The sequence below is a fragment of the Prionailurus viverrinus genome, chromosome C2, assembly GCF_022837055.1.
Source record: "Prionailurus viverrinus isolate Anna chromosome C2, UM_Priviv_1.0, whole genome shotgun sequence".
Taxonomy (NCBI): Eukaryota; Metazoa; Chordata; class Mammalia; order Carnivora; family Felidae; genus Prionailurus; species Prionailurus viverrinus.
The window spans coordinates 149336478-149358580 of NC_062569.1; the positions used below are offsets into that span (position 1 = coordinate 149336478).

Here is a 22103-nt window from a genome sequence, read left to right on the forward strand (position 1 = left end):
AGGGTGTGCTGGCCCCCCGGGGAGGAGAAGGCAGGGACGCCAGCCCGAAGGCCAGCCAGCCCGTGAAGAGCTTGCCGAAGGTGTTGCGCGCGCTGCGGGGCCTTCCTTTGGCTTCCCGGCCCTCCATCTCCGAAACAGACAAAACCAGTGTGATGAGGGTGTATGTACTTGCCAAACTGTTTATTTGCCATTCGCTAAGCGAGGAGATTGGATTTACAGAAGAGACTGTGGTACAAAGAGAGTAACGCTCCCGTGGTCCCCGGGCAGCAGCAGGCCAGCCGCCCTGCACAGGCTGGGCCCGGGGAAGGCTCCCGGCAGAGGGGAGGCGGCCACTCGGACAGGAGCCCACGCACGATGGGGGCCACCCCCCGCCCTACCCCGTCTAGAAACACCTTGGAGAGGGGCTGGTGGGGGTGTTCTCTCATACCGTATCTGGTTTAAAACTCGAGATTGACAGTTTCCTTTTGGGAAGGATGCAACGCGTCAGTACCGGGGAGAAAGAAAGCGCACACACATTTCCAGGAGGCTTTGCGAACAGATCCAGTAACCGCCCGGCAAATAGACACTAGGTGGGTGGGGCCTGTTGGAGTAAGACTGCGTTTCCCATTGTTAGTTTGTCAATAGAGGTGTTTTACTGCCGTTTCAATTTGGAAGTTTATTTTGTTTTCCATTGATTTTTATACATCCAGAATAGCACAAATAACCAACAGTTCTTTTTTTTTCTTTTTCTTTTTTTTTTTTTGCACATTCATTTCCCCCAGAACAAAAAGTGAACTTAAAAAAAAAAAAAAAACTGGAACCATGCTATTAGCTCTTTACAAAAGTGAATAAAAAGTAGCTCATCTTTAAGTCTAAAATAAACAAAGTAGAAAGAAGCATTTTTTTTTGTCTACAGTATTTAGCAAACATAAGAAAAAGTCCTTAGAAACACACACAAAAAAATTGGAAAAAAGTTATTACAGGTATTAACAATATTTTATAATGAAGCTTAAAATCTATTTACATACATAAATACAATTAACTTTGTTGACGCAACTCTTCTGGAAGGAAAAAAAAAATGCCAGTTGATCAGCCTCATCAATACCGATCTGGCTAAAAGGAGGGAGGGAAACTCCAAACAGACAAACAAAAAAACCCCAAACGATCGTATCGTGTAGGTGAACAAAAAGGCATTTGTTCAGATGTAAAAAACGTTTTCTGAGATTATCGTCAAACTGATTTTTCATGTATAAAAGACCCCAAATATGTCATACCCCAGAAAACAAAACCCACCAAAACCAAGAATCACCAGGACGGAATGTCCTAAGGAAGCAGGTATTTCAGGACAGAAATCTGCAAGCATAAATCGCAGGACATTTGAGTGAAACCATTCATTTCCTTTCTAATCAGAGCATTGCTGTTTATCTGCACAGAAACCCGAGGCAGCAGAAAGGCTGTCTATTAACTCACTGATTGTAATTTGCCCAGGAAGGCTTCTGTTGCTGCACTTGGACAGCAAGCAGACCCAAAATGGTTGGCAAGGTCTCTGTTCTGCTGGAAGAAACCCATGGGCAGGAGAAAGGCTGACTCACCATGTTCCTTTATGCAAAGGGAGGAGAAAGGCAGCTCCTCGTGTTCTGGACATTTGGTGCGGAGTTGGGGTGTGTGTGCTGTCTCCTCAGATAAAGCGGGAGAACGGAGGAGGAAAGGGAAGCGAAACAGAGGAAGATGTTACAGGCGCAGGGGAGGAAAGAAATAAAAGTAATGTAAGAAACACAAGTAATAAAAGAAATATAGTGAGAAAAACAAAAAGAATGAAAATGCACGTTCATGTTGAAATTATAAAGGCACGAATGAGCAGTAGAAATGGCTTAATCTTTCTTCTCTTGGACCAATGTTTCCAGATACATCCAGTTATGACATTATTGGCTTAAGGGTCTCCTCGATTACAGGGACACCTTAATGTACCTGAAGGCAACCAAAGCAACTTCTCAGGAGGGGGAAAGGCATTAAGTGTGATGTGAGGCCTATCTCCAGAACAAGTAACATCTGACTTAATTTTTTGGACCAGTTAAGCACTACATTTGCTGGTAAGGGACTGTGAAACTCCGAATGGCCAAACCAGTGGGTCTACAACGAAGCGACAAGCCCTCCTCATACATGCCTTTGAGAGTAAAGATTCAATGTGGAGGATCCTCTGATTCCCCTTCTAGGGCATTAGGCTGGTTTTGAGTTGGAATATCTTCAGGTACCGGAATTGAAGTGAAAAATAGAAATTGTTTTTTCCTTCATTTCCCCCCCAAATTTTGTCAGGTCAGATACGGTCACATGTGCTGAAAAGAACGCTTCAATTCGATTTGGTAAATGGGCTAAAGGTCCCTTTCAGAAATTAAAAAAAAAAAAAACAAAACCAACACTTAAATTTACTGACATTCAAGGGTAATTTTGCTGTAAAAATGTGATACAGAATCAAACATCAAGTTGAGCTGTGGAGAGAGGATTATGTCTAAGCTGAAAATGAATATATTCTGAGTTTCTCCAAGATCTGTTTTAGCTCTTTTCTAGACAAGAATGACCTGACTGACAAAACAAACTGCTTTACTCTTTCTTACCAAAGTGCTACTGCATCTATGTAAAACAAATAATCAATATATATATATATATATAAGAAAACTCAAAAACAAGTTGTTTTAAATAAGACCAGCTGTGTTGCTGCCTGCAGCCAAAGATCTTTCTCATTTGAATCCTTAAATTTATAAAATAAAAATCAAACACTGTTCTGAAGTCCTGCTTTCAAATACTCTTCAGAGTTGACCTGAAATCATTTCAGCTAACGTCAGAGGTACATTAAATAACAACCAGATCATTTTGAGCACACATATGTCAAAATCAGCAGTTAGTATTTAGGAGTTGTACAACAACTGCATTCTGACCGAATTCTCCAATGAAAATAGTGCCATAAAATTTACAGTGACATTGGATACTTTTGAATCGTAGCCACGGGCAGCGGCGGCGCGAATTTCTCCTGTCCCGCTGAGGCACGGAGCAAACTGCACACACACCCCCCCCAAGGCAGGTGAAAGCAACGCGAGGGTGGGCGGTGGACGGGCAGCGTGGGTCGGGAGTCCGGCTCCGGCGGGACAATGCTTTCGCATGCGACTCCACCCGGGCGCACACAGGAAGACTGGCCTGTTCAGGTCTGCCCCTAGGCCCACCCTCTGAAACTTCGGCTGGAGACCTGTGGGCATCAAAGGCCCCCGGTCTGTAGTTTCTTCCCCTCCCAGCCTTGGGGGACAGCCACAAGTTTTGTTCTGCATCAACGAACAGGGACTGTATCAAACACGACTATTTTCTTGGAGCTAAAAAATCTGAACTCTGGATTCGGACGATCTCCTTACTACCCCAGAAGGGAGCAGTTAAGGAACCCATAAATTCATTCACTGGCTTCCCATGTGGATACTTCTCTGCCACACAGCTTACTTTGTTTGGATTTGTTCGGTTATAAAGCATGTCTGACATCATCAAGAGCCCGTGGAGGGAGCAAACTGCTAGGCAGAAAATAAATCCTCTCCAGAGGTGCAATCATTGGCATCTACCTGAACCCTCTGGAACCAGATCTGACCTTCTCTGTTCCAAGGGAGGGAGTCAGATAGGAGACCCTCTGTTGAGCTTGGCAGAAAATTCCATACTTCAGATCCTTTGAGTGGCCCTCAGTATCTAACAAGCCTATTAAAAACATCGCTGCATTAGCTACCAACTCGTTTGATTAACATGAAAGGGAGTTTAATGTAAACAATATTTAGATAACCCGGTCATCTCAATGTCTGTCCTTTTTTTCCAGCCTTCTTCAATGTGACACATTTAACTTTGGCTACTACCAAAACCAAAAATGTAGTACTTGATATTTTTCTTAATATAAGTACATTTAAATAATAAAAAAAAGTATCAACACATAAGTAAGTGTCTAAACATCAAGATACATAAATATCTAGGGATTCCTTGTGGGAATACAGTAGTTGAAAATGACCCAAAGCTGTAGCTGTTTCTCTAAAACAACAACTACACGAAAGTCCAAAAGAAAAGTTAAATAAAACTTACAGAAAAAGGAATCATATTTCTTTCAATTGTCAAAGCAAGAGAGAAGCAAGCTCAAATTTATATATATATATATATATATATATATATATATATATATATATATAAATAAAAACCACCCCAAATGCAAATACGCATTTTGCAATGTATAAGGTGCTGGAAAAGAAAATTAAAACTATGAATTAGATACCAAAACAAGAGGAGCTGCATTCCCCCACCCCTCCCCGCCCCAAACCAAAAATTCCATTCTTTGGAATAGACAACTTGGTTAAAAAGTGAAGTCAAGGGTATAAAATCTTTCTTTTATTCACAGCATCGCTAAATCAGAAGCATTCACAGTTTCCCTCTGGGAATCTTCCTGTTTGCCTTACGACGCGTCCGCGTGGTGGCGGAGCGGACACCCTCGCGGGGGGCGGAGGGGGGGGGCGGAGGGGGGAGGTCGGGTCGGGTTCGGAAAAGGGGAGACGGGCCCACACGACGGCGCTCCGCACGTTTCCGGGGGGCGGGGGGCGGCGCGGCGCGGAGCGGGGCGAGATCCCAGGGCCCCCGGCGCGGGGCGCGCTCCCCGCCCCGGGCCCGGCCTCCCCGCCCAGGCGGGCCGGCTGTCTGCGGCCAAGGCCGGGCCGGGCGCCCCTCCCGCCGGCCGCCGCGGGGGCCTCAGTAGGGCCGCCACACGGCCTCCTCGAGGCGCGCGGCGGGCGCCATGTTGGTGGGCGAGTTGCTGTGGCTGCCCTCGGCCTCCACCACGTCGCTCTGGTTCGGGAGGCTGGGGTTGAGCAGCGCCGAGCCCGTGGACGCGTTGGTGCAGGGCGGCAGGATGCGCGGCGGCGAGCGCTCGCCGCCCACCATGGAGAACTGGTAGGAGCCGGCCGAGGCGCCGTAGTACAGGTGGTAGGAGGGCGAGCTGGCCTGGAAGGGGCCGCCCTGCGCCTGCGACGAGCCGGGGTAGGGCGGCGGCAGGTACGTGTGGTAGCGCGTGGCCGAGCTCATGGCCGACATGCCGATGCCGATGCCCGACGTGACGGGCGTCGGGGAGTAGGTGAAGGCGCCGGGGTAGTGCATGCGAGGGTCTGAGATGGAGGGCAGCGCGGGGAACTGGCGCGGGTCGCCGAAGGCCGTCAGGTCGGGCGCCGCTGCAGGGTGGTGGGGAGAAGAGAAGCGTCAGGCGCTGGTGGGGGAGGCCACGCCCCTCCCGCCCACGGCCACGCCCCTCCCGCCCACGCCCACGTGGTTACCCAGAATGCTGCTGTCCCCGGAGCCCGGGCATGGAGTGGGCATGCTAGTGGGCAGGGAGGTGGGTGGACGGCCGTATAGGACGACGCGTAACGCGAGTTCGTGTGCGATACCACGTTATTGTAAACGATGTAATGTAACATCTAATACGGTAGATACGATACGTATGACTGGATATCGGTGTAGCGGGGTTGACAAGCCCGCCTTCCAGCTGCTACCGATTTTCGCATGGCTCACAAGCTTACTTCTCTACATGGTTGAAAGAAGTGAAAAGAAGACTATTTCCTGACGTGAAGGTCCCGTGAAATTCAAATTTCAGTGGCCACACAGACCATTTCGTTGGAAGGAGCTTTGCTCATTCTTTGATGTATTATCGGGGCTGCTGTGGAGCCACCGCCGCAAAGTTGAGTGGTCGGGACACGGACCGATCGTGGGAGCCAGAAAGCATAAAATACCTACTATCTGGCCCTTTCCGTTAAAAAGTTGGCAGAAAGCGTAAAATACCTACTGTCTAGCCCTTTACGTTAAAAAGTTGACCAGCCCTCTATCATCAGTATATTAATATGCCAATATTAATATAAGTGTAATCTGTGATATGAACATAATAATAACAAGATGTAACTTATAAAATTATGCAATGCTAATGTAATGGATGCATGAGCAGATGAATATTAATAGAATATAGCCTACATAATATGACAGACACTGTGTTATATTAATATATAATAACATAATACATGATACATAATATTTAGGTTGAATCATAGGAAGCTGCTGTTTCGGTAGGCCTCAAACAATTAAAAATTGGCAATTTCTTATGATTTGCTCTGATGCGTGCCATACTAATGACTTGAGAATGAGTGGCAGTGAATATCACCACCGCTCTCTCCCCTACGTCTACCTTTAGACTTGTTCCACATTGGTAGAAAAATACAGCCTCAGTTTCACCTGGTTCGCTTCGTTGGTTCTGTGCTTCACTGCTTTGTTAACACAAGTGGCCGCAGGGCCTTGATGTATATACTCCATTTTTGCACACGTTGAAGTCTTAACCAGGAATGGCAAAGCTTTGTCTATAAAACTCATTTTGTTAGGGTCATGCATTTATGGTTTCAGAAACTGGCTTTGACCTTCCCTGCATCCTTCTGCATTTTGCTCAACCGCAGGCTGCCCTTGGGAACTACTAGGGGGTCTGGATGCCAGGAAGTGCTCCCTGTGTCCTGTAGATCAGTTTCCCAACAGTAGCACTATTGACATGTGGGGCCAGATAGTTATTTGTTGGGGCGGTGGGGGGCTGTCCTGTGCATTGTAGGATGTTTGGCAGCGTCCTTGGCCTCTGCCCACCAAATGTCAGTGGTGCCCCCACACCCCGCATGGCGACAGCTAACGATGTCTGTAGACCCTGCCCAGTGTTCTGGGGGTAGGGTGAGGGGGGCAAAGCCACCATCTCCCCCGCCCCCACTGAGAACCACCACTGTAGATGCAGGATGGTGTCCTGGGGTAACTTCTGTTCTTCAGAAAGTGACATCAGCAAATCCAAAAGAATGAAACGTTTTAAAATTTGTTAGGTTCTGAAACCAACGTATAAAATAACTCCAAGCTCAGGATGGCATGTAGCCTGTGTCCTTTTGTGTTCAGGCCCATAGAGCAACTTAACGGAGCCAAGAGTTTGCTCTGAAAGGAAAGCTACCAGGGTGGATTAATCTGTTTTTGGAAGGCATCCGGGGTTGATCAACTTCCTCATATTTCAAGCCTATTATTCCAGCAGGGAGAGCTAGTGTGCTCCTCTCTCTGCCTGTCTCTCTCTCCCTCTCCCCACCCCCCCCTTCCCCTTCTCCCTTCTCCTCCTTCCCTCTCTCGAATGAACTCCTCTGTAAATTTGGGGTGAATGTGATGAGGAGGTCTATACTCCTCATCAGAGAGGTAATCAAAGTTTATAGAAACAACCGAAGTCTGCAGCCAATCTCTCTGCTAATGAGGAAACCAGGAGTCTGCCTTTCAAACAAACACTGCTGTTAATCTTTTCAAAGCGAGTCAGACATGTGGGCAGGGAAAACGCTGTGAACTGACAGTGGTTCTAGAGCTGCCCTTCCGTGGCCACACTCTCGCTCGTCCTGAAGCCAGGCCGCACCTCATTCCACAGCGTTCGTCCCTGCCCGCTTTCTGGGGCCGTCTGTGAGCAAGCTCTGTGTCACTTGTTTTTGCTCACACGGAGAGCTGTGACAGGAAGCTTGACTCCATTTTTCCAGTGAGATTTCTATAGTCGAGGGAGAAGCATTAGGCAAATGCAATCAATTTGTTGGCATCTGATGCAAGAACTCTGGACACAGGCTAATGACTCTGCCCATTATGCCTCTTGCTCCATTTGCCCTGAGACACAAAGGTGAATCCACTGGAAAAATGAATGAAAGGTCACCCTGTTTCACGGCGATGTCTGGACATGTTCTGCCAGTGTGTTCCAGCTACTACGTGGTAACCTGGTGATGGTACCAAGTTACCGTAATCCCGAGTGAGTCCGCGGTTGGTCACGGATGTAAGTAATGGAATGATGTTACGGTCTCAGCTGTCAGGGGAAAATAGCTCTTTCATTTGTGGGCAGGATATCTGAAAGCTCTTCAATACGGCCCGTGATTCTTCTTCCAATGCCACTCCACCAGAGGCCATCTGTCTGGTCAAGCCATCTTTCCTCACGCATTTTGATAGAAAAAGAGCTGCAGCCCTCTAGATACGTTCCGATTCAAATGGTCTATTCAAATATTTGTTGCCATTTTTACGTCCAGTCTGACATTTCCTACCAAGCCCCACCGCCATGCACCGTTCACCCCACCTGGCTGTAGCTCATGTGTCCCTTCGGCTGGCCCGGTGCCCCCTTATTCAACAGCGTGTGGGGGTGGCGACCCCTAATAGTCACAGGGAGCTCTTAAGAAGTAGGAAATCTAGGGATTAGGAGGTTCAGGTATTTTCGTTGGAAATGTTTCCCCATCGATGGGGCTAAATATTTGCCGTGACAGCTCAAGTGTTCGTTCTGCAGCTTGACATGGATGAAAGCTGTCCCACTCAGGCCCCTCCCACTGCCCCCAAAGGATTAAACAGCCTGAGCAGATAATGGCTGCCTTAAAAGGATCTTTTGCATGACTCAGATTAATGCATGCTGTCTGTCGCCCAGGTTGGCAGCTAAACATTAATTTTTTTTTTTTAAGAAAAAAAAAAAATAAAGGAAAACCTCCAGATGACATCTCTTTTCAGACAAGGTGTGGAGACTGTCTGCAAAGGAAAGAGGGGGAGGCCAGAGGGCAAGGCCCCTTCGCAGAAGGAAGTCCAGGTGGGGCTGGGGGCGGGGAGAGGGGCAGATCTCAGAGCTCTGGGGGCGGGATTAAAAGGAAAAGCAGTCAGAGCAGTGTCAGGTTCTCAAAGCTGGCAGACCGGCAGCCACTTTTCTTTTATGCGTCCCAACCCCCCGCTGCCCCCAGGCATATGACAACACGTTGCAGGCCTGTGCTCCAGGCTTGAATTCCCAGAGGGAGATCTGCCAAGTTGAAGAGCAGCGTCCCATGCCCTGCTCTGCCACCGGGGGAAAGCTCATCTGGAATCCTCTCCGGCCCTCCCTCCAAGACAGTCTTGGGCGCTGAAATGGGACGGGGGTTTTTGTGTACTTCACACCCTCATGCCATGAGACGTCCTTCCTTACTCCTTGGGTAACTGAAGTCCTGGTTATTCAGAAGTGTAACAGCGACACGGGACTTGGGAGGGCACGCTACTCACTCCTTAAAAAAAAAAAAAAGCCACCCTCCCATCGGAACCCTGGTCAGTTGGAGCAGCTGTCTCCCAGGGCTCTAGAAGGTGCGGATCTTGGGTGCTGACCAAGTCAAAAGTCTTATGTAATAAACTCCAAGGGACCCACAGCAGGCACATTTCCAAGGAAAACAGTAATTGTTTCAGATGTAGAGAGCCGAGCAGCGCCACTGAGGAGAATCAATAAAAGTTGACAAGTGCCTTTGGAATCAAACTAGTCCTGAGGGAACAGAACTTCTAAAACAACAAGCTGAGCAGACGTCATAATTCCTAGGCTACTTCCTCAACTCCTCAGCCCCCAGCAGGTGCCCTGAAAATACGGGCATTAATAGTCGAAAATAATGTGGGAAGTGGGCACCCAGGTTGGCTCTCCCATTTCACTACAGAGAATACCCGAAGGCGGTGGTTCTCAGCTAAGGGGGCAGTTTGGGACCTCTGGCTATTTGGCAACATCTGGAGACATCCTTGGTTGTCCTGGTGGGGGATGGGGGGTGGGGGACGGCTGTATCTAGAGGCCAGAGAGGCTGCTAAAGATCCTACAGTGCACAGGACAGCCCTCCACGACCAAGAATTCTCTGGCCCCAGTTGTCAGTGGTGCTGCAGTTGAGAAGCTCTGGGAAGAAGCCAAAGCGTTTGGTATAATCTCGAGTACTCACAACTGTCTGGAAAACACAGTGTTACACAGTGTTTAAAATGGCGGACAAGAGGCCTTGGCCCCTTTGCCTGCCCCTGATCTACTCTAATCGGATCTCAAGGGCTGAAAAGCCAAAACCACTTCCCAACACACGTGAAGTGCGCTTGCGGGCTTCACAAGGCTGAAGTTCTCGGAGCTGTTTTCACAGTCTGGCCCAGCTCCAATTCCAAAGCTCCAAACAGGGAGTTTCTTCCTTTGCTTTTAACAAAGGAATTTTTCTCTCACTCCGATTTCCCTGCCCACGAGCAAAGGTGAGTGCCAAGCCCAAAGGTCTCATAGGTTACATGACTAATATTTAATGAGCTCGTATTAACAACAATTATGCTAACCACGACACCCAAGCTTTCCATTCTGCTCCTCTAGTCTGGTGCGAACATCCCTTCATTCGAAATATCTCACGTGGGGGCGCCTGGGTGGCTCAGTCGGTTCAGCCTTCGGCTCAGGTCATGATCTTTGTGGTCTGTGAGTTCGAGCCCCCGCGTCAGGCTCTATGCTGACAGCTTGGAGCCAGGAGCCTGGAGCCTGCTTCGGCTTCTGTGTCTCCCTCTCTCTGTCCCTCCCCTGCTCATGCTCTCTCTCTCTCTCTCTCTGGTTCTCAAAAATGAATACATGTTAAAAAAAAAAAAAAAGAAATCTCTCACGTGGGGTATAGCACGGGTACCCCAGTGTTGTTCACATGGCCTCTGAAAGCTGGCCACCACCAGATGGACAGTTCCATCAGAGTTCTAGAAGCTGATTACTTTGACCTTGTGTATTATTAACCCTTCAGCTGCTACCTTTGTCTGCCAAGTGTGAGCAAGCCCAAAATGCCCACAGAATCGACTTCTGCCTTCGCATTCATAATCCCCGTCTCAAGGTGTCAGGGAAAATCCGTGCACGGGTGTAGGACTTAGACAACCTTGTCTTTAAAGCACATTTTACCCGCCCCCTCCCAAATGACTGCCAGCCCCTTCAGGCATCTCCAGTCTCTCGAACCTTCCACTCTAGCTCGACTTCAAAGAGTGTGTTTGAGCAGCTTACTTGAGAGTCGACTGGAAATCTCTGCGGAGAGGGTTGTCATGCCGCTGGCCCGTCCAGGCGAGATGGGTGTTGCTGGGTGTACGGAAGGCGAGGCGATTGATCCCAGGTACTGGTAGGACTGGTCATAGGACCACGGTGGGGACGGCTGGATCTGTCTTGTGTCTGCAGAGGATTGGAGAGGTCAGTCATACGTCAGGTGGGGTGGGATTGAAGAAAAGAAACCTTTTAATAAAAAGCTAGTCACCTTTGTTTGTCATACGTCCTGTGGCCTGTTGACCGGTTTGTAGTAAGTCCAAATATTTGCTTTTGTTCGAGAATCTCCCCCCTCCTCCCAAAGTTACTGAATTATTGTTTGTGTGAAATATAGTTTATTCTCGAAGATTTCCCCTGGATGACTGTTCCTTCCAAAGGTTTCACCTGATCACGCTCATAACGACGGGAGAGGTTGAAGATGCTTTCCAGGTAGGTGTTCCCACCCACCTGTTGAACTACCACATGTACTGGCCGCCCAGCTTTACCTCGAGTTACAATTCTCATCCTCCGAAACCTTTTATCAACTCAGGTGATCACCTATCCATCTGTAGTCAGTAAGCAAAAAAGAACATAGAGCTTTGATTTTTTTTTTTTTTTTTTTGGACCTTTGGCAGAAATACTCCAAGGGCTTTTAAATGTCCTCCATTTACGTGAATTCTCTCCCAAGGATGACAGAAAAGAGGGGCTGGCTGGGAAGCTGGTGATGGGGCCTGGGGACTAGTTCACAAGCCCAGCAGTAGTGAGCTAGCCCTACCAACCCAGACCAACAGGTACCAACCCAGACCAACAGCTGTCCTGCATGTTTTCAAGACCTCCAGTTTGCCGTGTTTAAAGGGCAGAATGTTGAGCAAGTATTTTATGGATGGCCAATAAATGAGGCCTGGGATAGAGAAGAGACAAAACTCTGACTTAAGAAGATTTAGGTAAAAAGGACTTTGTAAATTTGACTCCAGCATTCACAGGAGTCTTAGTTTCAAAAGCATCACACTGTTTGCAGATGAAATGGAGGGGAAAAAAAAGGAACAAACCCTCTATTCTTAGGTAACACGTGTAAGCAAATTTAAATGGAACGCTGGCCCGCCAGAGATAGCTTTCCATTTTTTTTTTTTTTTTAGGGCTAAATATTGATTTTCTCTTTGTGTCCCACCTTCTCTGTGGACCACACCAGTCCCCAGGGTCCTCATAGCCCGGGCTGCATGAAGCCGGGAGTCAATCTAGAAAGAGCAGTGTTCCTCAGGAAAATACCAGTCGCAAGCTGTGTATGTGCCAGGACATAAAGAAGTGAGTTATTCCTACTCGTTATAAAACGTCTAGTTCTACTTCCAACGGGGAATTTGCATTTCCAACAGTTTAAGTTTGCTGTTTTTGTTGATCTGTTGGAAGCCGTCAAAGCAGGGGTTTGGAGACCCAGGTCTCCTCCCCCACCTTCCTGCCCGCCCCTTCCCCTTTCCCCCACATGGATCCATTTCTTTCTTTCCTGTAAAATAGCTACATTTTGGGGGCACCCGGGTCACTCAGTCGGTTGAGCGTTCCAGCTCTTGATTTCAGCTCAGGTCATGATCCCCGGGTTGTGGGTTTGAGCCCTGCTTTGGGCTCCGTTCTGAGCATGGAGTCTGTTTGGGATTCTCTCTCTCCCTCCCTCTGCCCCTCTCCCCCGCTCACGTGCACGCGCACTCTCTCTCTCTCTCCAAAAAATAATCACTCAATTCTTTAAGTTTGAAAACTCTGGCGAAATATTTTAACTTAGAATCTCTGAAATCTAATATTAAAGAAAGGCCCTCATGTCATTCTGAATTTGGGGGAATTTGAGCAGAGGGCAAGGAGTAAGAGAGCTGGTCCATTCTAAACTCAGTGCAAATGAATGTTCAACTACAGCCAAAGATCCTGCAATCTTACAGACAACAGTGTTTCCAATAATTGTCAGCAAATAGCAACAGCAGGATGTCCTGTATCCCCCTGTTACTGCAAGCGTTTTCTTCCAAGTGAAGAATAAAGTGTAGACTCAGATATTTTTGTAAGGCATGCATATGTCTTAGATCTACACATTTGCTGCGGGAATATATAGTACTCAAATATTTTAATCATTTAAGAAACAAACAAAAGAGGTTTTATAATTGTCATAAAGCCCTCCGGGGTGTGAATTGCGGTTCAGTAATTCATGCCTTGCTGTGTAGACAGCCCAGCTTCCCCTAACCCCGTGTCTAAAACCACAGTAAGCATAAAGTATTAGGCCATGATTCATGCTCTGTCATGTTTTACTGTAGTGAAAAAGTTGTGCTAGGCTTTTCTAAACTCATAATTAAACCGTGCAAACGTTGCATAATGTTTCACAGCCTTTTAAAAATATGCTTTGGTAAAATGATCTTTATGATTAAAGTCCAAGTTCTCTGATTGTTTTTTTTTTTTTTCACCCAGGGTTTTAGATTCAACATTCTTACTCCACACACAACGTAGCTTTCCAATGTGGAGGAGGGATAACACTAAAAACCCAAAGGACCCCCGTCCGATCACTTTCCATTCATATGACCGTAGTGGATTGGGTTTGGGTTCATTGCCAGCGATGGGCCAGAAGGTGGTGATGGCGAGCTGCTCGTGCCAGGTTTTTGGGTGTTTTCTAATTCTACAGGTATTATTAATAAAAATCCAAAAGCAAAAAATAGAACAGAACACTAGGGCCAACGATATGGTATATGATGAGTTTACCGCTCAGTTACCGTTCTTGCTCTGATGGGGCCGACGTGAACACAAGAAAGCAGAGAAATGGCAGTGCGGTGGGCCAGCACTGGAAGACAGGATATGATCTCCAAGCCCCTTCCAACAGTAACAGCGCAGGATTCTCATTCAAACAGGTCCTACACAGTGTTTCTCTGCTTCACTTGTATGCTAATCAGACTTAGGAAGGAATCAGGTGGACGTGTGGGGTGAAGAATGGTGCTCTTAATAATAAAGGCAGCCATTCTGGGACGAGGAAGTAGGCCGGGAGAAGACGGAAGTGATCCAGAAAAGACCACAGGCCGAGGAAGAGAACCACTGTCGGTCATTCGCCAGAAACTAGGGCGACTTGTTCTTGAAGGGAGGGCCTCCGATAAGTCACGCCATCAAGAAGGACAGAAGTTTTGTTTCGTTTTGAAATTTTAGCGTGTGCCCCACATGTACTAACTTAGCTAGTAGTAGTAGCCTGATGAATAAGACCAAGGTGGCCCCTGCCCCATTGGAACTTCTAGGCTGGTATCAGTGAAGATCCTGAGAGCAGATGATGCTTGGGAAGGTTTCTTGCTATTGCATGAATCGTCATGTTGAGAGTTTTTTTCGTGTTTTCATTCACACTGATTGGTTCGTCCATTCATTCATCCATTTCATAGGCTAATGAAATTATTCACATCCTTATTCGTTCGTGTTGCCCATGAGGATTTTCGCTTTGCTAGGGTCACTGTTCGGGGGACTCGGTAGTGAGTGGACTGTAGTCCTCGCCTTCAGGGAACGACAGCTCGTGAGGGACCTGTGTCCAGGTGAACCGATGGATGGTCTGTCTAATCTGGGCTTGCACACAGCTGTTCCCAGGTCAGAGCTACCCTGATGGTGTTCATTATACACTTCTGTTCCGCCTCAGAGGAACAGGCTAGGGAAAGTGTCTAATTGAAGTCCTAGAATAGATTTCAGCCCGAATTCTGCCTGTACCCTGGGCAGGTCATTTCTTTTCTCTGCTACGTAGTTTTCCCACTTCAAAAAGTCGTGGCGAAGGGTAAGTGAGGTAAGCTATATATAAAAAAGCAAGTAACCCAGTTTGGGGCCATATGAAATGTCCAATTAGTCTGAGTAAGTTTTATGATTATATTATGAAAAAGGAAAATAGGGGTGCCTGGGTGGCTCAGTCGGTTAAGCCTCCGACTTCGCTGAGGTCATGTGAGTTCGAGCCCCATGTTGGGTTCTGTGCTCCCCTCTCTCTCTGCCCCTCCCCTGCTCACGCTGTCTCTCAAAAATAAATAAACATTAAAAAAAAAAAAAAGGGAGGGGCGCCTGGGTGGCTCAGTCGGTCAAGCCTCTGACTCTTGGTTTGGGCTCAGGTCATGATATTGTGGTTGATGAGATCGAGCCCCGTGTCAGGCTCTGCGCTGGCAGCGAGGAGCTTGCTTGGGATTCTTTCTCTTCTCTCTCTGCCCCTCCCCTGCTTGAGCTCTCGCTCTCTGTCCCCCCCTTCTCAAAGAGAAACATTTAAAAAATAAAAAAAAATTGAAAAAGGGGAAGTGAATCCATGCTAAGGGATTCATCTGATACATATTGGTAAGGCCATGCGCACCTGCTCTAGAGCGAGGCTCAGGTAATACCGTGCTGTTCACTGATAACAGGGCTTGCCAGCTGGTCTCCAGCACCAGAGAGGAACTGGGCTTGGACGATTAAGTGGTAAAGGGCAAGAAAACCGGATATTTGAGGTAAGGATAGCGGAGGCAAGGATCCTCTCTTAATCAGTTCATGTTGCCACTAAGAAAACTACCAGAGGGGCGCCTGGGTGGCTCAGTCCGTTAAGCGTCCGACTCTCGGTTTTGGCTCGGGTCATGATTTGACGGTTCGTGGGTTCGAGCCCCGCATCAGGCTCTGCACTCTCAGATCCCTGCACTCCCAATCCCTGCTTGGGATTCTCTCTCTCTCTCTCTCTCTCTCTCTGTCCCTCCGCCCCTCCCCTGCTCGCACGCCCTCGCTCTCTGTTTCTCTCAAAACAAATAAACACTTAAAAAAAACCTACTGGATTAGGAAATTTAAATTTGAGCCTTTCTGCCTCCTATGTTTTTCAGGGTACATAATGTTTTGATGCAGCTGCTCTACTGAGGCCATCTTGTGATGGGTTATTTTCAGCTTTTTGAGCATCATCCCTTCCGTTTGGAATGAGGCCAGAGGAGGGGGATGTTGGGGATCGGTCGGGGCAGAAGCAAGAGCTCAGAGAGCTCCGAGGCATACGCCACTCAGTAAGAAAGCAGGGCGCCGTCGCCTTTTGGTGCAGTGACATCAAAAAGTCGCCAGAGTGAGAAGTGACCCTATCAAATAATTGCTGTCAAGGTGTTCTGCTTCCTGCTGCACCTCCGAAACGTAAAGAGCGTCGGGGGCCACCAGTCCCATCCCTACAAGAAAAAAAAGCTGAACAGACCGGTAATCCATGACTTTTCGTAGTCTATTAGAGAATTGAGACTATAGGGCAAACCGCCAGCCTGAGGTCCTGAGGGGCACGCGACTATAGAAATGCGCACTGAGGGTCTGCGTGCCAGGAACAGAAGCTACTGGGGCCATAAACTGGTAGGAACATTTACATGGTAATTTTGATAAATTGTTGGAGACTGAGTATAGGCACCTGTGAGAATAAGAAACCTCTGGGGGCTGTAGTCTTATGTGTGTGTGTGTGTGTGTGTGCACGTGCACGTGTGTGCATGTGCGTGCGTGGGGGGGCGGGGACACTCTCATGAAGTTGGCCCCACAAACTCCTCCAGGTTTCATGGGATCCAGTATAATAACAGCGGGTCACAGCTTAAAGACACCATTTAGGGAAGTGTTCTTAGGGAAGTCCAAAGACAACAAGGGAGACAAGGACATTAGAGGAATTTGAATCCTCCGGCATCGACAGCTTCAGTAAACATTATACGCAGCCCAACTACTAGCGAGATGCACATAAAATCTCACACCGAAGACCTGTTTACCTCCGTTCCCATGACCCTGATACGTCAGGCCCAGCTTTCAAATTAGACATAACAGGGCATATGCCAAAAGGTAAGAGAAGCAGTCTGAAGAGATACAGTTGGCATCAGAACCAGACTCAGATAGGACACAGAACTTGGGAATTCCCAGACGGGGGATTTAATTATGATTAATATGTTAAGGGCTCTACTGGAAAAAGGAGACCGCATACAAGAACAGGTGGGTGATGTCCTACGGAGATGGAAACTCTCAGATACAGAAGGAAATTCTGGAAATTAAAAACATTGTAACAGAGGTGGGAAATGCCTGTGACAGGTTCATCAATAGACTGGACATGGCTGAGGAAAGAATCAACAAGCTTTAAAATATGTTAAAAACTTCCCAACCTCAAAGGTGTACAGAGAGAAAAGAAAGAAAAACCAATGCAGACAAACAGAAAAAACCCAAACAGAACATCCATGAACTCTGGGACAATTTCAGAAGGTCTGACATATGGAGAGTGGAAATACCAGAAGGAAAACGAATAGAAAACAGTGGAAGAAATAATTGAATTATTAATGCCAATAATTTTTCTTTTCCTTTTTTTAAAATTTATTTTTAATGTTTATTTTTCAGAGAGAGAGACAGAGCTGGGGGGGTGGGGGAGGGGCAGAGAGAGAGGGAGACACAGGATCCGAAGCAGGCTCCAGGCTCTGAGCTGTCAGCACAGAGCCCGATGCGGGGCTCGAACCAACGAACCACAGGATCGTGACCTGAGCCGAAATCAGACACTTAACTGATTGAGTCACCCAGGTGCCCCATAATGGCCAATAATTTTTCAAAATTAATGACGGACATCAAACCATAGATCTGAGAAGCTCAGAGAACACCAAGGAAGAGAAATACCAAACAATCTACAGAAACACCTTACTTAGAGAGCAAGAAGGATAAGAATTACTTCCAAGTTCTCTTCGGAAGCCATACAAGCAAAAAGAGAGGGTAGCAAATATTTAAAAAGTGTGAAGAAAAAAACCCCCAAAAACCACCAGCCTAGAATTCTATACTCCACAAAATTATACCTCGACAGTGAAGGAGAAATAGACATTTTCTGACCTGCAAAAACTGAGGAAACTTATCCAGCGCAACAGCCATGCAAGAAATGTTACAAGAAGCTCTTATAAGAAAAGGAAAGTGGAGGTCAGAAACTGAAATTGACACAGAGCAAGGAAGAGCTTCAGGGAAAGAATAGATGAAGGTAAAATAAAGTCTTACTTTTCCTGTTCTTAGCTGATCCAAAAGATAACTGTCTAAAATGACATTAGTGATATTAGATATTAGAGGGAATACATACTGGATGGTCACAGCAGATGGACAAAGGATATGAGTTGCAGTAATGACAGAGTGGAAGGAATGGTGTAGTGTTATTTAACGGTGGCTTCGATTCATTATACATGTGGTTTGCAAACTCTAGGGCAAACACTAAAAACGGTAAAAAAAACATTTTTTTTAAGTTTATTTATTTTTGAGAAAGAGACAGCACGAGCGGGGCGAGGGGCAGAGAGAGGGAGAGAGAGAGAATCCTAAGTAGGCTCCGTGCTGTCAGCACAGAGCCCGATGAGGGGCTTGAACTCACAACATCATGAGATCGTGACCTGAGCCAAAACCGAGAGTCGGACGCTTAACTGACTGAGCCACCCAGACGCCCCTAAAAACACTTTTCTTAAAAGGTGCAATTGATAGGCTAAGAGAGGATATAAAATGGAGTCATAGAAAGTGCTCCGTTAAGACCAGAGAAGGCAGAAATAGAGGAGAAAAAGAGAACAGGTAAATACATATAGTACAAGCGTGGTACGTATGAATCCAACCATATCAAGAATCACTTTAAATATGAATGTTCTAGGGGCGCCTGGGTGGCGCAGTCGGTTAAGCGTCCGACTTCAGCCAGGTCACAATCTCGCGGTCCGGGAGTTCGAGCCCCGCCTGCGTCAGGCTCTGGGCTGATGGCTCAGAGCCTGGAGCCTGTTTCCGATTCTGTGTCTCCCTCTCTCTCTGCCCCTCCCCCATTCATGCTCTGTCTCTCTCTGTCCCCAAAATAAATAAACGTTGAAAAAAAAAATAAAAAAAAATGAATGTTCTAAACACACCCATTTAAAAGACAGGAACTGTCAGAGTGGATTAATAACAAGGCCCAACTATATGTTGTCAACAAGGAACCTACTTGAAATGTAAAGACTTGGGTTAAAAGTAAAGAGGTGCACAGACGCCATGCTGACAGTAAGCCACAGAAAGGCAGGGTAGCTCTAATAATTTTATACCAAACTGGCTTCAGGAGAAGGAAAAATTTCAGGGATAAAGAGGGGAAATACGTGATGATGAATGAGTCAGATCTCTAAGAAGATGTAACCATCCTTAATGTGTGTGCACCTAACAACAGAGTGTCAAAAAACATGAGGCGAAAAGTGACTTTGAACTACAAGAAACAATAGAAAAATACTCTTCTAGCAACGGATCCATCAAGCAGGCAGAAAATTAAGGCACATTTGACCTGAACAGTACCACCAACAAGCTTGATGCAGTGAACATTTATAGAAGATGCCATTTAACAACAGCAAAAGACACTTTCTTCTCAACCTCACAGGGAACATTCACCCAGAAAGACCACATTCTGGGCCATAAAACACCCTTAACAGATTTACAAGAGCAGAAATCATGCACAGTGTATTCTCAGACCACATGGATTTAAAGCGAAAACGACAACGTCGACAACGGAAAGTTAGCTGGAAGAAGTATTTGGAGCTTCGACAACACACCTCTAAATAACCCACGGGGTAACGACGAAAGTCTCCAGAGAAATTTAAATGCACTTTGAATTAGATGAAAATCCAGCTGATCACAGTTTGCGGGATGCAGCGAAAGCAGCGCTCCGAGGGAAATTTATAGCATCGAACGCATATATTAGAAAAGAAGAAAGATCCAGAATCGATGATCTGAGCTTCCACCTTAGGAAAGTAGAGGAAAAAGAGCACACCAAAGCGAAAGCAAGCGGAAGGAAAGAAATCACAAAACTGAGGGCGGAAATCGATGAAATCGAAAGTGGCAAAGAAAATCAACAAAACCAAAGGCTGTTCTTTGAAAAGGTTAAGACGGCCCACTTTGTCCTCGGTCCTCAGGCCCCCGCCAGGCCACCCAGGAGAGCCTGGCCAGAGAGCCCTCTTGGTTCTGCTCTGACCAGCCACCTCTGGGGTCTTTAACGCCCACCCTCCAAACCCGGATTCCCAGCAGCGCCCCTGAGCCCAGGGCATCTTTTCTCAGCCCCGGGGCCAGGAGGTCGCCAGCTCTGGCGGCTGGTATAGTTAGAGGGCCCTTCCTTCGGCCACCCAGCTGATATCTTTAAAAGTTGCGACCTTTCGGTAACCTTTCAGAGCCATTTAAAAACAGAGACCAGACAGTTATGTATGTCATGGGGCCCCAGCATCTATTTTTAAAAGGGCCAAACCTGCTTGGTGAACATACAAACCCTTGGGGCTGTCCTGGTTTTTTTCCCTAGAGGATTTTTTTTTCTTTTTTTTTCTTTTTTTGCCCTCTTTCTGTTTGGAAGACGGCAAGGTGCTTCCCAGGGTGCTCTTCAGATTCACCTCAGTCATGGGGAGCTGGTGTAATGCCCTCTTGGATGCCTCCAAACGCACAACAGGATATGACTCAGGGCTCAGAGATGTGAGTCAGTTTCCAGGGTGATGTGTCAGGGCGGGCCCGGTGGTGGCTTGCGTTTCCTTGTCTGGGACCCTTGGGAAGGAAGATCGGGGCTCCCCTGCGAACAAAAGGCTGCCCCCCCCACCCCCCAGACACCCTGCACCTCCCTTCAGAACCCTGTGCTACCGGCGTCCGTGGCCCCTGGCGTTGGGTGGTTCTCTGTCCTGAAAGAGGCATTTCCCCGAAGTCCCACTGTCTTCCAGCTGTGTCCTCCCATCCACGAGGCCTGCAGTCAACGCCACACAGCCCAAGAGGGCTGGCGGGCGGGTGGGCCGTCACCTAGAAGTGCGCCCAGGTAGCTGACCCCGGAGTGGCGACTTGTTGCTATCAGCGAAACCCCAAGATGATGTGAGTCAGCTCCCACCAGCTCTGGATCCTGGAAAAAGCGAGGTTGTGAAATAGCTCTGGTATTTGCCAACCGTTGTCTCTGCCGGCTACAGACATCTTGGTTAGTCATGTACAGCTAAGGTGCCTTCATTGTTCCAGCAATTACTCCGGAGGGAGGCATCCAGCACCAAGCCTGGGCAGAGACCTGCCCGGGGATGCTGCGTTTTAAAGGCCTTCAGGGTTTTGAGGGGTCCCGTCCGGATCGGGGACGGCGGGGGGTGGGGGGGGGAGGAGGGCGCGGCAGAAGGGAAGGAGGGAGCCGGAGCCCCGTGGCCACGTCTCCACCGTTCACAGCCTCCGGGACCCATGTTCCGAGCCCCGCCAGGGGGACGGTGGGGAGGCTCCGGGGCTCTGCGGTCAAGGCCACCGGGGTCGGGGTCGGGGCGCCGGGAATCCAGGAGGCCGGCTCTTTGCAGCAGAGCCGCCCCCAGCCCCTCTCCTTCCAAACCTCCGTTTCCTCATCTCTAAACTTGGGGGCAGCCGGCCTCACCTGCCTCACAGGTGTGAGCGTTAATTAATGTTTGTGGAGCCGCTTTGAGAGGCACAGATGAAAGGCGTTCTATAAACGCAAAGTGCCGGTCCTCATTAGAGTTGCCAGACGCTTCCCAGGGGAAACAGCTCAGCCCTCGCCACGAGGCCTCTCCTCTCAACGTCTGGAGAAAGGCTCTGGACTCCGGCACGGTTGTCTCCGAGGAAGGGGTTGGGGGGGGGGCGGCGAATCACCGGCTCCTAGAAAAGACGGCCGTGTGGATGCACACCTGCTCTTCCCCGCCCACACTGTGTCCCCGAGGCAGAGAGAGAGAGAAAGAGAGAGTAGCCTTCGGTTCACACGAGGTTGGAGCCGGGGGGGAGGGGGGGATCACGGTTTCGAGGGGACAGAAGGCACCTTCTAGTCCTCCTCTGTCCTCCCCCGCAGACGGATTACGTCCCCGTACTTTGTTAAGCAAACGTCCCCTGCAGACCCCTCTCCCGGAAAGATTCTCTGCATCTCGGCCCCTGAACACACTTGCCAGGTCCGAACCGATTCTGCGGGTGGGCTGGGTGAACTTCTGTAAGGCCAGCCCATCTGCCATGTTCAGATGAGTCCACGGCCACCCTGTAATTTTCCCTCCATTCTTCCATTTCCCTCTCCTCCAACAAAAATCTCAAAACACGGAGGCTAAGGATGGCTTTCGGTTCCCATCCACTCACTCTCTAGCCCCTTTGCCCTCCTTGTGGCTCCTGGAAAAGGAAGAGCCAGAAATTCCGCGTCAGCGGCTGGGAGATCTCAGGCAGCCTCTAGCTTGCGCTCGAGCCCTGGACATAGAACGAGGACCCTCACTCACAGGGATCAAATGACAGACACCTCGAAGTGGGAAGCTACAAGCGGGAGAGACACAGCATCACCTGGCACAGCCCAGAGCTAAAGAAACGGAACCTTTTGGGGGAACATTCCACGGGGCTGGCGCATGCTCTAAAGAGG

General features: G+C 48.2%; 1 protein-coding gene across 4 annotated transcripts in view; it reads right to left on the reverse strand.

Annotated features, from left to right (window-relative positions):
• Positions 1-640: 640 nt before the first annotated feature.
• Positions 641-22103, reverse strand: part of RUNX1 (RUNX family transcription factor 1) — a 257316-nt gene continuing 235853 nt past the window's right edge. For all 4 annotated transcript variants that reach the window (XM_047876132.1, XM_047876133.1, XM_047876130.1 and 1 more), the window contains 2 exons: positions 10811-10972; positions 641-5207 (listed from right to left, as the gene is read on the reverse strand). In XM_047876132.1, the coding sequence (XP_047732088.1) occupies positions 4732-5207; positions 10811-10972 (638 nt within the window). In that variant the 3' untranslated portion in view covers positions 641-4731. The remainder of the gene's footprint in view (positions 5208-10810; positions 10973-22103) is intronic.